This window comes from Salmo salar, chromosome 24 (assembly GCF_965601325.2).
Source record: "Salmo salar chromosome 24, fSalSal1, whole genome shotgun sequence".
Taxonomy (NCBI): Eukaryota; Metazoa; Chordata; class Actinopteri; order Salmoniformes; family Salmonidae; genus Salmo; species Salmo salar.
The window spans coordinates 33,507,521-33,525,912 of NC_138314.1; the positions used below are offsets into that span (position 1 = coordinate 33,507,521).

Below are 18,392 nucleotides of genomic sequence, written 5' to 3' on the forward strand. Positions count from 1 at the left end.
CTGCTGAAGACCTTCTATCTACGTTTTCATTAGATTTCCAGTGTATACACGCACAAACAAAGCATTTCAATATGTCCAACTTCCGGCGCCGACAGAGATGGCCGCCTTGCTTCGCGTTCCTAGTTTCCTAGGAAACTATGCAGTATTTTGTTTTTTATGTGTTATTTCTTACATTGTTACCCCAGGAAATCTTAGGTTTTATTACATACAGTCGGGAGGAACTATTGGATATAAGCGCAACGTCAACTCACCAACATTACGACCAGGAATACGACTTTCCCGAAGCGGATCCTCTGTTTCGCCCACCACCCAGGACAATGGATCAGATCCCAGCCGGAGACCCAAAAGCGCCGTAGAAGGGGCAGACGGAGCGGTCTTCTGGTCAGGCTCCGTAGACGGGCACATCGCGCACCGCTCCCGAGCATACTACTCGCCAATGGCCAGTCTCTTGACAACAAGGTAAATGAAATCCGAGCAAGAGTTGCCTTCCAGAGAGACATCAGAGACTGTAACGTTCTTTGTTTCACAGAAACATGGCTCAATCGAGACACGCTATCGGAGTCGGCACAGCCACCTGGTTTCTTCACGCATCACGCCGTCAGAAACAAGCATCTCTCTGGTAAGAAGAAGGGCGGGGGTGTATGCCTTATGATTAACGAGACATGGTGTGATCATAACAACATACAGGAACTCAAGTCCTTTTGTTCACCTGACTTAGAATTCCTCACAATCAAATGCCGACCGCATCATCTACCAAGAGAATTCTCTTCGATCATAATCACAGTCATGTATATTCCCCCCCAAGCAGACACATCGACGGCCCTGAAAGAACTTCATTATTATTGTAGCTGGGGATTTTAACAAGCCTAATCTGAAAACAAGGCTTCCTAAATTCTATCAGCACATCAATTGCGCAACCCGGGCTGGCAAAACCCTAGATCAATGTTATTCTAACTTCCACGACGCATATAAGGCCCTCCCCCGCCCTCCTTTCGGAAAGCTGACCACGACTCCATTTTGTTGCTCCCAGCCTATAGACAGAAACTAAAACAGGAAGCACCCGCACTCAGGTCTGTTCAACGCTGGTCCGACCAATCGGATTCCACGCTTCAAGATTGCTTCGATCACGTGGACTGGGATATGTTCCGCATAGCGGCGGACAACAACATTGATGAATACGCTGATTCGGTGAGCGAGTTTATTAGCAAGTGCATCGGTGAAGTTGTACCCACAGCGTCTATTAAAACATTCCCCCTCCAGAAACCGTGGATTGATGGCAGCATTTGTGCAAAACTGAAAGCGCGAACCACTGCTTTTAATCAGGGCAAGGTGACCGGAAACATGACCGAATACAAACAGTGTAGCTATTCCCTCCGCTTGGCAATCAAACAAGCTAAGCGTCAGTATAGAGAGAAAGTGGAGTCGCAATTCAACGGCTCAGACACGAGAGGTATGTGGCAGGGTCTACAGTCAATCACGGACTACAAAAGAAAAACCATCCCCGTCGCGGACCATGATGTCTTGCTCCCAGACAGACTAAACAACTTCTTTGCTCGCTTTGAGAACAATACAGTGCCACTGACATGGCCCGCTACCAAAACCTGCGGGCTCTCCTTCACTGCAGCCAACGTGAGTAAAACATTTAAACGTGTTAACCCTCGCAAGGCTGCAGGCCCAGACGGCATCCACGGCCGCATCCTCAGAGCATGCACAGACCAGCTGGCTGGTGTGTTTACGGACATATTCAATCAATCCTTATCCCAGTCTGCTGTTCTCACATGCTTCAAGAGGGCCACCATTGTTCCTGTTCCCAAGAAAGCTAAGGTAACTACTGCCACGTAGCACTCACTTCCGTCATCATGAAGTGCTTTGAGAGACTAGTCAAGGACCATATCAGCTCCACCCTACCTGACACCCTAGACCCACTCCAACTTGCTTACCGCCCCAATAGGTCCACAGACGACGCAATCGCAATCACACTGCACACTGCCCTAACCCATCTGGACAAGAGGAATACCTATGTAAGAATGCTGTTCATCGATTACAGCTCAGCATTTAACACCATAGTACCCTCCAAACTCGTCATTAAGCTCGAGACCTTGGGTCTCGACCCCGCCCTGTGCAACTGGGTCCTGGACTTCCTGACATGCCGCCCCCAGGTGGTGAGGGTAGGTAACAACATCTCCACTCCGCTGATCCTCAACACTGGGGCCCCACAAGGGTGTGTTCTCAGCCCTCTCCTGTACTCCCTGTTCCCCCATGACTGCGTGGCCATGCACGCCTGCAACTCAATTATCAATCATTTGCAGACATCACTACAGTGGTAGGCTTGATTACCAATAACGACAAGATGGCCGACAGAGAGGAGGTGAGGGCCCTCGGAGTGTGGTGTCAGAAAAATAATCTCACACTCAATGTCAACAAAACAAAAGAGATGATCGTGGACTTCAGGAAATAGCAGAGGGAGCAGCCCCCTATCCACATTGACAGTAGTAGAGTGGGTGGAAAGTTTTAAGTTCCTCGGCGTCCACATCACGGACAAACTGAAATGGTCCACCCACACAGACAGCGTGGTGAAGAAGGCGCAGCAGCGCCTCTTCAACCTCAGGAGGCTGAAGAAATTTGGCTTGTCACCAAAAACACCCACAAACCTTTACAGATGCACAATCGAGAGCATCCTGTCAGGCTGTATCACCACCTGGTACGGCAACTGCTCCGCCCATAACCGTAAGGCTCTCCAGAGGGTAGTGAGGTCTGCACAACGCATCACCGGGGGCAAACTACCTGCCCTCCAGGACACCTACACCAACCGATGTCACAGAAAGGCCAAAAAGATCATCAAGGACAACAACCACCCGAGCCACTGCCTGTTCACCCCGCTATCATCCAGAAGGCGAGGTCAGTACAGGTGCATCAAAGCTGGGACCGAGAGACTGAAAAACAGCTTCTATGTCAAGGCCATCAGACTGTTAAACAGCCATCACTAACATTGAGTGGCTGCTGCCAACATACTGACTCAACTCTAGCCACTTTAATAATGGAAAAATTGATGTAATAAATGTATCACTAGCCACTTTAAACAATGCCACTAATGTTTACATACCCTACATTACTCATCTCATATGTATATACTGTACTCTATACCATCTGCTGCATCTTGCCATCTTGATGTAATAAATGTATCACTAGCCACTTTAAACAATGGCACTTTATATAATGTTTACATACCCTACATTACTCATCTCATATGTATATACTGTACTCTATACCATCTACTGCATCTTGCCTATGCCGTTCGGCCATCACTCATTCATATATTTTTATGTACATATTCTTATTCATTCCTTTACACTTGTGTGTATAAGGTAGTTGTTGTGAAATTGTTAGGTTAGATTACTTGTTAGATATTCCTGCATGGTTGGAACTAGAAGCACAAGCATTTCGCTACACTCGCATTAACATCTGCTAACCATGTGAATGTGACAATTTTTTGGGGATTTGATTTGAACCTCTCTCCCAAAATCCAAGACATCCGAAAACAAATGTCCATATTTGGCATCTAAGGTCTAAGAGGAGACCTGAATAAACCCTCATTACAAAGATTTGAATTCGGTTTATGTATGTGGTTGTTCTTCTACCTGTAGGGGTTGGACTCAGCCAAAATAAGAACAACATATTCTCCAGTCTAAAATTAGGATGTTGGCAACGTGAGGATGCAATGTGAATCACCACAACACAGTTTTGTCTAAAGGGTGTCTGTCTATAACTGTGGTACAAGATCTCAAGACTGTATGTGGCTGCGTGTCAGCTGTGTGTGTGTGTGCGAAGAATGAGAGAGATGAGCGTCTTTGTCTCCACTAGTCTGTTCTCTTTGTTGCTTGTTTCCAGCTCAGCTTCCCAGTGATCTCCAGTAGCAGCAGCATTATCAGCACAGAGGACATCAAACCCCCACTGGGCCAAAACAGAGTGCTAAAGGTTCCTGCTCAGCCCACATGCACCTGTCTCTCCCTTAACAAACACATCTGTGCCATCTGTGGAGACCGCGCCTCAGGTCAGCACCCCAAACGTCCCCACAACAGCCCCACAACGTCTCCCTGATCCCCAATACAGGGCCCTACAGGCTGGGGGGTCCCTCATCTCAAAATGCAAATCATTGTCATTCTACTAAACAAGCATGAAGGGAAGAACTAAACCGTTGTATGTATTGTTCTGGCAGGTAAACACTATGGAGTATATAGCTGTGAAGGTTGCAAGGGCTTCTTCAAGAGAACAGTGAGGAAAGAGCTGACGTACACCTGTCGAGACAACAAGGACTGTCTGATTGACAAGCGCCAACGCAACCGATGTCAGTACTGCCGCTACCAGAAGTGTCTGGCCATGGGCATGAAGAGAGAAGGTATGCTCCAGGAAATTACCTGAAAGAGTGAGCACAGACAGACACTCATGTGAAACCAACGTCAGCGTGCTGCTTTGCTTCCTCCACTGTCCCTGTCCCGTCGCAAACACACATGACTGACTTCCTCCACAATGCACCAACCAAAAGGGTATCCTACGAAGCAGGTTTGAGGAGTTAGTGAGGTAGCATTGGTCAACTCTGAGTTCAACTTGGAATAACCAGTCATGTACATTTTTGTCAGGTAAATGTCTATGGCAACGAATCCTTAAGAACTAACTTGATCCAGGGAAGGCTAACTCAGGGCTAACTCCATTTATCCAGAATGAAGTGTCTGAGCCACAACTTGAGGACCAATGAAATCAGATTCCCTCCCTCTCGCAAAGATTGCGACATCATCCCCTTCATTTGAGGAAGAAGACTGATTAAATATTTTATTAATCAAATGCTTTTTAAATATTTTATTAATCAAATGCTTTTTTGTGTGTTAAAAGTGTTTAAAAAGTGACTTGCCCATGGATTGAAGAGTTCGGCGTTTGACTAGCCACGTGCGACATGCATGCACAGTTACAAGCCTGCTAGAGTTCGCAGCAGGCGGATGAGCAATATCCACCGTCATTGTACGGATGAAGCCTGAGCTGGACTGTGAAGCTAACGGAAGCTAATTAGCTTTAGAAAACCCTGAGTAGATTTAGCTTGCTCCATAGGATACTCCTCTGCTGTGCTACTGAATAGGAACCCACCACACACACACACACACACACACACACACACACACACACACACACACACACACACACACACACACACACACACACACACAGCACAGCACGGCACAGCACAGCACAGCACAGCACAACATACTTTATAGGGTACACCATCTGTCACCACAGTGTCTAGGGTACACCGTCTGTCACCACAGTGTCTAGGGTACACCATCCATCACCACAGTGTCTAGGATACAGCCTCTGTCATCACAGTGTCTAGGGTACACCATCCATCACCATAGTGTCTAGGATACAGCGTCTGTCACCACAGTGTCTAGGGTACAGCCTCTGTCACCACAGTGTCTAGGATACACCATCTGTCACCACAGTGTCTAGGGTACAGCCTCTGTCACCACAGTGTCTAGGATACACCATCTGTCACCACAGTGTCTAGGGTACAGCCTCTGTCACCACAGTGTCTAGGATACACCATCTGTCACCACAGTGTCTAGGTTACAGCCTCTGTCACCACAGTGTCTAGGATACACCATCTGTCACCGCAGTGTCTAGGATACACCATCTGTCACCGCAGTGTCTAGGATACAGCCTCTGTCACCACAGTGTCTAGGATACAGCCTCTGTCACCACAGTGTCTAGGATACACCGTCTGTCACCACAGTGTCTAGGATACAGCCTCTGTCACCACAGTGTCTAGGATACAGCCTCTGTCACCACAGTGTCTAGGATACAGCCTCTGTCACCACAGTGTCTAGGGTACAGCCTCTGTCACCACAGTGTCTAGGTTACAGCCTCTGTCACCACAGTGTCTAGGATACAGCCTCTGTCACCACAGTGTCTAGGATACAGCCTCTGTCACCACAGTGTCTAGGATACAGCCTCTGTCACCACAGTGTCTAGGATACAGCCTCTGTCACCACAGTGTCTAGGATACAGCCTCTGCCACCACAGTGTCTAGGATACAGCCTCTGTCACCACAGTGTCTAGGATACAGCCTCTGTCACCACAGTGTCTAGGATACAGCCTCTGTCACCACAGTGTCTAGGATACAGCCTCTGTCACCACAGTGTCTAGGATACACCATCTGTCACCGCAGTGTCTAGGATACACCGTCTGTCACCACAGTGTCTAGGATACAGCGTCTGTTACCACGGTGTCTAGGGTTCAGCGTCTGTCAGCACAGTTCCTGTATCTACCCTCAGGGCATGGCTGGTGAAGAAATGAGCTCTCGTTGTGGAATACGGACGCTTTCCCTGCTTATTGTACTGTTTATCATGTTTGATGTTTAATTGGATCTTAGCCAATAGTTTCATATACTGAGACACCACTGATTAACACTTTGGTCCCACTTTAAACAAAATATAACTTTTAAAGCTTACTGAACCTTTCATAAACTCTTCATGAGGCCATTCATATCAAATGTCATGCTATACAAGGAGATCTTCATCTTGGTGGAGTAGGCTAAGAGCATTCCCCACTTCTCTGAGCTGGCCCTGGACAGTGTTGTATGGGGCTGTCTATAACAGAAGCTACATTCAATGTGTTGACCCCAGCTGTGCAGGACGAGCGCCAGAGAGCCAAGGAGAAGAGTGAGAGTGAGGCGGACTCGTTAGGTTGTGCTAACGAGGACATGCCTGTGGAGAGGATAGAGGAGGCGGAGCTCGCTGTGGAGCCAAAGACCAAGACATACATCAAGGGGAGCCTGGGCGTGCCCACCAACTCAGTGAGTTCACTGCACACTATATAACTTATTACTGATCACTTACTATACTCTATGACTATTTAGTAGCATACACTGTATATCACATACAGGCAAAGCAACCTCATTCCCCCATATTATGCTAACTGCTTAGGCGGGAGGTATAGATGAGACACAAGCTGAATGTTCTTCAATTTGCTTTAGAAACCACCACAGAAAAGTCCCCTTGGTAGAGGCCATATTTAACTCAAGCTCATTGTATCCCTCCAGTTCAGGTCTCTGATGAACTCTTGACCCCCTGACTTCCACTCTGTCTCCCCAGCCCAACGACCCTGTGACCAATATATGCCAGGCAACAGACAAGCAGCTCTTTACCTTGGTGGAGTGGGCCAAGATGATCCCCCACTTCTCAGAGCTGGCTCTGGACGACCAGGTCATCCTCCTAAGAGCAGGTATCGTCTGATCTCATCTGCTGTGGTCAAACCTGTAAGGGGAAATAATTTATCCAAACTGAGCAGCTCTGACAACTGGGATTTACTTGCCTTTTACTTGATGTCCCACCACTTAGCAAGGCCATATTCATTAGGCTCCAAATGGACCTGAACAAGGAGGGGATGTTTTAACTTATCCAACAAGAAATGCTCATTTACATTTTCCATTGGAAAATGTTTTGTAACGTTTCCCATTGCATGCCTTAATGAATATGACCCAGTTAGAGGTTTCCTTCTCTACCCCTCAGGGTGGAATGAGCTCCTCATAGCTTCTTTCTCCCATCGCTCCATCACTGTGAACGACAGCATTCTGCTGGCAAACGGACTCCAAGTGCATCGCAACAGCGCCCACAGTGCAGGGGTGGGGGCCATCTTTGACAGGTAAACACTAACAGCCTGGCTCATAGATCCTCATCATCACAGTTAGTCCATTCATTGGTACCATTGGATACTTGAATAATCTACCTTATAGTGTATTGAGTACTATCATATAATTACAGTTAAGATTTAAAGTGTTACTGTTAACAAACCCAATTTTACTCAAAATTCCTGATAAATATTCCATGGGTTTTTCAAGCTCATTACATGCTCATTGCTCATTGCCTTATTATCGCAAAATCTGTCCTAATTATGCTTGCATGCTTTCAAATCCTAACCTTTTCAGAAGGTTTGATGTAGGATCATTAATATTTCCCTCAGATTTCATCTGACATGCAACATTTTGTGCATTTGTAATGCTTGCAGAGTGATGAATTAATCTTTGAATATTTTGTCTCTGAAGAGTTGTTGGGGCCATGAATTCTAAACAGCGATACATCCAAGGCTATCAGAGGAATGTTGTCAGTATATTAAAGTAGCTTGTTTTACCTGCACAGAGTGCTGACTGAGCTGGTGTCTAAAATGCGAGACATGCAGATGGACAGGTCTGAGTTAGGGTGCCTTCGAGCCATCGTTCTCTTCAACCCAGGTAGGTCTACTGTACATCACACACTCCATCCTGGATAGCAACTCATCAAGCTGTTCTGTACATGAATGGGACAAAGACTCTTATTTCAGGCCTATTCTTAGTCAAGGTTGCTTTGTGTTGTTTACATACAGTAGTAATACTGATATACTGTAGTGTATACCTGTTCAATGCATATTCATTTGTAAATGTGAAGAGGAGGAATATGAAGACAGTATGACTTGGGTTACAGAGCACTATATAAAATATATAAATGAGGTAAATAGAGCAGGGTTATATTTAATGTTAATTCACCACACCAACATCCTAGTATAAACCAGGCTCTCTCTAATACAAATCCAGTAGCCCCGGGTGTGTGTGTGTGTGTGTGTGTGTGTGTGTGTGTGTGTGTGTGTGTGTGTGTGTGTGTGTGTGTGTGTGTGTGTGTGTGTGTGTGTGTGTGTGTGTGTGTGTGTGTGTGTGTGTGTGTGTGTATTATATGAAGTAAAAGCCTGGTCTCTGTTTAACACATTTTAATCAGGTTGTTAAGAGGAATAGATTGTGATGGCCTACTTTCCAAATGTAGTGTGTTATGTAAAGCCTGAACCATTTTAATGTTTTGCTTTCCTCCTAAACTATCAACAATACAGTGCATTCGGAAAGTATTCAGATCCCTTGACTTGTTCCACATTCTGTTACGTTACAGCCTTATTCTAAAATGGATTTAACAAATGTTTTTCCTCTTCAATCTGCACACAATGCCCCATAATGACGAAGCGAAAGCAGGTTTTCAGACATTTTTGCAAATGTATTAAAAATAAAAAACAGAAATACCATATTTACATAAGTATTCACACACTTTGATATGAGACTCGGAATTGAGCTCAGGTACTTCCTGTCTCCATTGATCATCCTTGAGATGTTTCTACAACTTGATTGGAGTCCAACTTTGGTAAATTCAATTGATTGGACGTGATTTGGAAAGGCACACACCTGTCTATATAAGGTCCCACAGTTGCCAGTGCATGTCAGAGCAAAAACCAAGTGATGAGGTTGAAGGAATTGTCCGTAGAGCTCCGAGACAGGATTGTGTCGAGGCACACATCTGGGAAAGGGTACCAAAACATTTCTGCAGCATTGGAGGTCCCCAAGAACACAGTGACCTCCATCATTCTTAAATGGAAGAAGTTTGGAACCACCAAGACTCTTCTTAGAGCTGGCCATCGGCCAAACTGAGCAATCGGGGGAGAAGGGCCTTAGTCAGGGCCAAGAACCCGATGGTCACTCTGACAGAGCTCCAGAGTTCCTCTGTGGAGATGGGAGAACCTTCCAGAAGGACAAACATCTTTGCAGCATTCCACCAATCAGTCCTTTATGGTAGAGTGGCCAGATGGAAGCCACTCCTCAGTAAAAGGCACATGACAGCCCACTTGGGAGTTTGCCAAAAGGTACCTGAAGGACTCTCAAACCATGAGAAACAAGATTCTCTGGTCTAATGAAACCAAGATTGAACTCTTTGGCCTGAATGCCAAGCGTCTGTAGGAAACCTGGCACCATCCCTACGGGGAAGCATGGTGGTGACAGCATCATGCTGTGGGGATATTTTTCCAGCTGCAGGGACTGGGAGACTAGTTAGGATTGCGGGAAAGATGAACGGACCAAAGTACAGAGATACTTGATGAAAATCTGCTCAGGACCTCAGACTGGGGCGAAGGTTCACCTTCCAACAGGGCAACTACCCTAAGCACACAGCCAAGACAACGCAGGAGTGGCTTTGGGACAAGTCTCTGAATGTCCTTGAGTGGCCCAGCCAGAGCCGGGACTTGAAATCGATCGATCATCTCTGGAGAGACCTGGAAATAGCTATTCAGCAACGCTCCCAGTCCAACCTGACAGAGCTTAAGAGGATCTGCTGAGAAGAATGAGAGAAACTCCCCAAAAACAGGTGTGCCAAGCTTGTAGCGTCATACCCAAGAATACTCGAGGCTGTAATCGCTGTCGAAGGTGCTTCAAAAAAGTACTGAGTAAAGGATCTGAATACTTATGTAAATGTGATATTTAAGTTTATTATTTCTTATAAATTTACACTAATTAAAAAAAATATATACATTTTTGCTTTGTCATTATAGGGTATTGTGTGTTTATTGGTGAGGTAATCCATTTTAGAATAAGGCTGTAACGTAACAATGTGGAAAAAGTCAAGGGGTCTGAATACTTTCCGAATGCAGTGTATTGGCCATCATTATTAGTATGTGTGTGAAAGGCAACCGTTTTCTAAGATACTGTATTCAGTTCGGTACTTAAGACTTGATCTCAATGACTTACACCTCAAATGGTTTGGATTAATAGAAACAGAAGCCTATATTAACTCAGTTTAGTTGCTGTGATGATTCATTTATAGGCCATTGTCAAACGAACATCTTCAGTTAAAATTTTCTTGCTGGTTTCTCTGTACATAAGACTGTTCATAAGTCTGATAATATTTGCCTTCAAAGTCCACGTCATTGACCTCAAACGCTACACGCTCAGTGTGCTTATTTTCAACCAAACCTTAAAGCTAACATCAGTTTGGAAAATTAAACCATTGTTTGGGTTGGACCAGTACAATGTTAAGTAGTTTACTACTGCCCTCTCCTGGGCAGACATTTCTATTACACAAGAGTTTTAATGTGTTTTGTGTGTTGGTCTAAAAGTGTCACCAGTAACACGTTATGTTTGTTTCCATATGTGTAGACTCCAAAGGCTTGTCAAACCCAGGGGAGGTTGAGGCTCTCAGAGAAGGGGTGTATGCTTCACTGGAGGCGTACTCTAAACACAAATACCCTGATCAACCAGGAAGGTACTGGTCATTGTTTGGTCATCACCAAATATTTGATGAACCTACTTCTACGGTACTTAGTGACATATGTAATTTCAGCCACATGTATAATAGTTTCGTTATCATCATAGTCACTCTTTACATGTTCTTGTCTTATACAGATTTGCCAAACTGTTACTTCGATTGCCAGCCCTACGTTCCATTGGCCTCAAGTTTCTGGAGCACCTGTTCTTCTTCAAACTGATAGGGGATACACCCGTTGACACATTCCTCATGGAAATGTTGGAAGCTCCACACCAAATGACGAAACAGCACTGCAGTTAAAGACTGTCTGTCCAATACTTGCCTCAAAACGAAGAGAACTGGTAATTTGCCTGATTGACAGACTGTAAGTTTGAACACAAGAACTAGTGGACCGCAAACCTATGGCTTTGTTTAATGTACAGTAGGTGTATTTATCATAGTTTTGTGTCAAAGAGAAATGTCTTGAAGGCCCAGAGCCTGCAACAACTCAAAGCATGAGACCTTTTTCACAATGAATGATAATGTCTTCTCGCTTCAGATTCAACACTGAACATTGTTATAACTGATCAAGACTCCGTGCCACAAACCAGCGACCTCATCATCCTCCTGCCTTAGACAGGTCTACCTCTTGTAGTCATTCTCATATTCTGTGATAATAACAACATGGTCCGGCCAAACTCGTTGTCTAGGATGATCTCCTGTTATACATGTAACCCCCACCTCAGTCTCTCATAGTTGGTCTTCTCCTCCTCAATGAGAATGTTCTCATGTGACTATATACGGCAGACAAGAGGGTAATGCATTTTTAACTGGAACCCCTTGACAGGGAAAATGGTTCAGGTAACTTCAGCTCAAAACCAAGGGTATTTTTTCTACTCCTAGCACTTAACTTTGTCAAGCAGAGAATGGCTCCAGTCAGTAGCTCACTGTGAGGACAGAGGAGGCTGATGGGAGGAGCTATAGGAGGACGGGCTCATTGTAATGGCTGGAATGGAATGAATGGAACGGTATCAAACACATCAACCATATGGAAACCTCATGTTTGACTCCGTTCCATTTATTCCATTCTAGCTATTACAGTGAGCCCATCCTCCTATAGCTCATCTCACCAGCCTCCATTGTATGACTAGCATGCAACTGTAGTGGGGAGCATCAATAAAGGGGTCAGTCTTCACTAATGATAATTCACATATCAACATGTAGTGCTCATTTCTGTATTGCTATGGGGTTTTATGCTGCTGCTGTTTGCTTTGTGTCAGTATTTCCAAAGAGTAGCAGTGGTAAACATCTTCCAATGTATAGAATGATGCGTAGGTGTGTAGGTCAGTGTTTCCCAACACCAGTGCACGAGTACCCCCTACAGCAAACATTTTTGTTGTAGCCCCAGACAAACTCACCTGATTCAACTCATTGATGGCCTGATGATTAGTTGACAAGTAGAATCACGTGTGCTTGTTTGGGGCAACAACAATGTTTACTGGTGGGGGTACTGGAGGAATGGAGTTGGGAAACAATGGTGTAGGGGACTGTCTGTAAGTGACTCTCTGTAGTGTCTGAGAGATATAATACACACATAAGGTCTCTGCCGCCAACTGGTGCATCACACAAAAGTAATGCAACTGTCCAAGTACATTAGGACATGAGAAGAAAGCAGTGTTGTAATTACTCATTGCTAAAATGTGTTACAATGTTACTTACAGCAGTAACCCTATCCATAACTCCTAAAGCTAACCAATCCTATCATACATTATTCAAGTGTAATACTGGGTAAGTGCAATACTTGTTACACTGTAATACCAGGAATAGTTACACTGTGATAAGGGCACTGTAATTTAAATTGTAACCCACATTTCCCAGTCCATGCATAACAGAAGACAGACGAGAATAATGATTGATGAGATCAAAAGACGGCAGAGAATTTTTAAAAATTGTTTCAGTCAGAAGTACAATATTCAGGCAGAGCAGCCAGGAATATTTTTGGAACCTCAGATTTATTTGAATTGTATTTATTTTAACCTTTATTTGATCAGGGAGTCATACTGAGACCAAGAGCCCTGAATAACAGAAATGACAGAAATACAGTTATAACAAACAGTTAATTTAAAAATGAAATAACCACCAATAAATGAACAATAGCAGCAAACATAGCCTGCATCTCGTTCAACCACGTTTTTTGAAGCAGATCTATTAGTTTGTATTTTAGCATCATCAATGCTTACTGAGCCACTCAGGACTGGTGTATTTAGGATGAACAATAATCTTGTTTTGTTTTTCCTAATTTAAAACATGGCAACATGTCGTTTAAATGGGAAATCTACATCCATTTTTGGTATTTTAAAATAATTATATATAGCCATTTAATATTGAAGAATATAGGTTATAAATGTCTCATGAGCTAAGTTCAACTGTCTTACTCCATCAAACTGTTGTTTACTGGGAAGTAAACCAAGAACAAATGTAGTACATAGGGATGTTTAATGATTTATTTATTCACTGTCTTTATTTGACCTGTTCTGTTTAGAGAGCATGTATTATTGGCTTACCTGAGCAGAAAACTCGCTGCAGACCTGGCTACATTTACACATGCTGCTCCAGGCCAGACCATACTCTAGGCCAGTTATAGCTGATGTCACATTTTGCAATGCACCCATGCACCAATTCAACCCAATGAACCCATGATGTCGATTCCCCAATGATGTATAGTTTTAAGTCATGTGTTTGCCATGTCTTGTACAACTTGTTCGTTTTTATAATGTAATACAAATATGAATGGTGTTAGCTATAAAGGTGGCGAGGTGTGTATACACTATTCTGATGGCCTTCTCTGCCTGTGCAAATAGGAAGTTTATCATCAGCTTGTACTTCACTGTTACTTATTAAAGGCCTGGAAGCTTTTCAATAGTAAAACATTTCTTATGATACTCATTTAAACAGAGGACCCAATTATGTGTAGGGTACAGCCTCTGTCAGCACAGTGTCTAGGGTACACTGTTTAAATAAGTATCATAAATGTTTTACTATTGAAAAGCTATATGCCAACTATCTGTAATATGCTATGTGTATGTGTGATGCTGAGGGCAATATGTAGACTGTTATGTGACATGCATACCTCTAGAGGGAGACATTGCTTTTTTGTAAAGTGGCATTGACAAAACTAGTACAGGAGGAGCATAGTGAATTGGGGGGATATCACAGCCAAGACAGCCAAAGACGTGGCACATTTTTAATAAGGTATATCCTGCTTTTCCCAAAGCTCAAAGCACTAATACCGCTACCCCTAATTATTACTGATTGAATGTGACATTAATATTTCTGCAAAACTCCTTTTTTTTTTTTTTACTGATCATAAGTTACTGGTGTTGGCAGTCCAATAAGCAGTCCTGCCAGTTCTGGTAGTCTGGATTGAATTTAGAGGTAATGTTCAACATGGCTCAGTCTCACTCAGGTTGAAGTGATGTGTGTTGACATGACTAATCATATCCAGGGGAGTATTTGTCTCCGTTGCCCAAAGAAAAAGGTAATTAGTGTTATTTTTAAGTTGATAAGGCTGTTATGAAATGGTGATTGGGGAAGAGGCAAAGCATCTTTGCAGAACAATGTTGTCAAAGAAACCTAACTGTGACTTTGGTCAGGTCACTTAATATGACTGAGAATGTTTAGCCGGAGTACATCTCAAAGTCAAGAATTCTGTTTGAGAGGACGACTAAAGACATTTGCTCACATTTCTAGTACAGTAGGTTGTATAGTTTTTCTGTTTTAACCCTAACCATAACCATACAGAGGTAATACTGAAATGTAACCCCTGAGGATATTGTGTCCTAGAAGTTAAGAGTTAGAGTTAATTTTATAATTTTGGTGAGTGAATGACAGCACTGATGTTGCCTCAATTTCGGACAATTTGAATGACGTTTGCAGCAGCTTCCTGAAACGATGTATAAGAAAGGCTGACAGGTTGTGTTGACAGGACGTTTTTCAAAATGTCAACCTGGCCGGTCCTAATTCTGGAGTTTATGCTGGGCATATTGTCTCATGCCTCATCGGCCGCCATCTCTCTGGTCTCGTTGATGTCCTCATAGAGAGTTGGGCTGCGATGTCTCTTTGAATTAAGCGGAGCTATAGGGAGCCCCTAACTAATGTGCCAGTCTTTGTCAAGTTTCCTCAGTCCTCATGGCTGTTTTCCCCCTCAGAGCTTCTTCACTAACAAAACATCATAGCCCAGGGTAAAGAGACGAATGTCTGATGTATCTCTGCCGGGATCCCCGGCTCTCTGACATCCAGTCCCTCCTACCATTATCTGCTAATTGACAGGCCCTATCAGCCTGCTGGTGGCCACAGCTGACAAGTGTGAGAAGGCTGAGGTGAGGTGGTAGGAAAATGCCAGTCATTGCAGGATTATCAGCACAAAGGCCAACAACATAGCAGTAATCTGACCTGGCTGTAGCTAGCTGGTGGGACTCACTCTCTTTCTGGTGCAGCAGATCACACGCACACACACACACACACACACACACACACACACACACACACACACACACACACACACACACACACACACACCCTTGTTGCTTCTTCTTTCTCTGCCTCCACTGTCTGATCATTTCATACTCCACAATGACATTTAGTGATTAATTAAGATAGGTGTGAGATTGGCTGAAGACCGATACCCCCTCCCCTTATTGCCTCCATAACATGTCTGGGAAAGACAGGGTCACCCTATGCCCCACAATACCCACTGTACACACACACACACACACACACACACACACACACACACACACTTCAGGTCCCATGGCTGTTGACTGTCCAGCCAGTGTGCCTGAGGCCTGCCTGCCTGCCTGTCCTGTCTGAGTCCTTCTCAGCATTGTTAAATTCAGCCTCAGTGTTCACGCGCTCTATGAAATAAAAAGAGACTTCTGGCTCAGCCCAGACTGACCATGCTGCTCTCGCCTCCCTTTTCCCTGCCTCTGTATGGTAAGGAGAGTGTTGGGTAAACGGACGTCATATCAGGTTACATTAGGTTATGATAACATTATTATATTGACCAACAGTTTCTATTTGACTGTACACTTCAAAACAAGTCGTTTCTTGTAGCACTTGAACTCTTGTTGAAATGGACACTTAGAATAGGCCTTGATACTGAGATGATTACAGCTTACAGATGATTCCAAACCATTATTTTCTGCCAACATAAATCAGCTTTAGATGTATGAGAATTACATCTTGTGTAAGTCTTGATTAAACCTTTTCCTTTTAACAATCTCACTAGCTCTTGATATTGTGCTTTCTCCTTTTTCCTTTAAGACATAATCTTTAAAACCACTGAAATAGATAACCCTTATAGTCAGTAGCCTGGTGTTCCAGCCAAGATTTTACTGTCAACATAGAAACTGTCCTGTTAACTTCTGAAACCTTCTCTGGCAAAGCTCACTATCCCCACCACCGCCATCAAAAAGTCATTTCCCCATACAAGTCCCACACACGGCCTAACAATGGGAGCAGAGGATTAGAACAGCGCTCTGTCTCAGAGAAAAGGGGGGAAAAAATCTGTTCCAATCACTGGAGAAGAGTCGGACTAGTTGGCCACATTTCTTCCTCTGGATTTTTCCAATGAAGCGGTTTTGTTTTTATGCTATTATCTCTCTTTGCCATCAGACAGCGTGTGGCATTGTGATCAGATCATTGGATTGTTCGTCTGCTGAATGGTTAAATCTGCTCTCTGATGTGGAGGAATCTTCAAAGTGGAGAAACCCACAGGGGGACGTTGCTAGTTGATAATTAATGTAGTCAACTGCATTGCCAATTTTAGATTTCCAAGATGAGAAACTGAAACATTTCTGCTTTGAATCTAGCAACAAGCACTACCAAATGTCTTACCTCATCTTCAGAATGCTTCCTTGGAAAACTGTTCCCACAAAATATGAATTCTGGATCTTTTTTTGAAAACCAAAAGAGATTTAGCTCTTTATTAACTCTTATGTGGTTCCAGTAGAAATTATTCTCTATGGTTTCGTTTTATTGGATTTTTATTCGTACCCCAATCCTTTACATTTCCACTCAGTAAGGGACTGTACGTTATTTATAATGAGGGACACCTGGAGTAAAATATATTTTTAGATATAGAATCGGCTTCCTATATCGCAACAAAGCATCCTTCACTCATGCTGCCAAACATACCCTCGTAAAACTGACCATCCTACCGATCCTCGACTTCAGTGATGTCATCTATAAAATAGCCTCCAACACTCTACTCAACAAACTGGATGCAGTCTATCACAGTGCCATCCGTTTTGTCACCAAAGCCCCATACACTACCCACCATTGCGACCTGTACGCTCTCGTTGGTTGGCCCTCGCTTCATACTCGTTGCCAAACCCACTGGCTACAGGTTATCTACAAGTCTCTGCTAGGTAAAGCCCCGCCTTATCTCAGCTCACTGGTCACCATAGCAGCACCCACTCGTAGCACGCGCTCCAGCAGATATATCTCACTGGTCACCCCCAAAGCCAATTCCTCCTTTGGTCGTCTTTCCTTACAGTTCTCTGCTGCCAATGACTGGAACGAACTGCAAAAATCTCTGAAGCTGGAGACTCATATCACCCTCACTAGCTTTAAGCACCAGCTGTCAGAGCAGCTCACAGATCACTGCACCTGTACATAGCCCATCTGTAAACAGCCCATCTATCTACCTACCTCATCCCCATACTGTATTTATTTATTTATCTTGCTCCTTTGCACCCCAGTATCTCTACTTGCACATTCATCTTCTGCACATCTACCATTCCAGTGTTCAATCGCTATATTGTAATTACTTCGCCACCATGGCCTATTTATTGCCTTAACTTACCTCATTTGCACTCACTGTATATAGACTATTTGTTTTCTTTTGTTCTACTGTATTATTGACTGTATGTTTTGTTTATTCCACGTGTAACTCTGTGTTGTTGTATGTGTCGAATTGCTATGCTTTATCTTGGCCAGGTCGCAGTTGCAAATGAGAACTTGTTCTCAACTAGCCTACCTGGTTAAATAAAGGTGAAATAAAATAAAATAAATAAATAGCAATGAACATGCCTACCATTTACCCTCACTCATAGGACAGACCATATATGGAGTTTTAGAAACAGGTCTTTGTTTTGTAAGCATTAAGTGACAAAGTAGCCAGAAGGTGTTGGATTCGCAGAACATCGCAGACAAGGGTAGGGGTGAAAAGATTTCCAATTTAATAAAAGCACTGCATGAATCTATCTTTTTTGCGGTCCTAGACAAAAATTGCCTTTAATAAACGCATTTCATGCAATT

The 18,392-nt window shown here is 43.7% G+C and overlaps 1 protein-coding gene across 1 annotated transcript in view; it reads left to right on the forward strand.

Moving 5' to 3' along the window:
* The window catches only part of LOC106585776 (retinoic acid receptor RXR-alpha-B), a 44,667-nt gene extending 26,535 nt beyond the window's left edge, over nt 1–18,132 (forward strand). Inside the window, exons 4-11 of the mRNA XM_014172379.3 lie at nt 3,889–4,051; nt 4,217–4,396; nt 6,672–6,841; nt 7,140–7,269; nt 7,557–7,689; nt 8,184–8,275; nt 10,985–11,090; nt 11,231–18,132. Of these exons, the coding sequence (XP_014027854.1) occupies nt 3,889–4,051; nt 4,217–4,396; nt 6,672–6,841; nt 7,140–7,269; nt 7,557–7,689; nt 8,184–8,275; nt 10,985–11,090; nt 11,231–11,393 (1,137 nt within the window). The 3' untranslated portion in view covers nt 11,394–18,132. The remainder of the gene's footprint in view (nt 1–3,888; nt 4,052–4,216; nt 4,397–6,671; nt 6,842–7,139; nt 7,270–7,556; nt 7,690–8,183; nt 8,276–10,984; nt 11,091–11,230) is intronic.
* Nucleotides 18,133–18,392: the final 260 nt, after the last annotated feature.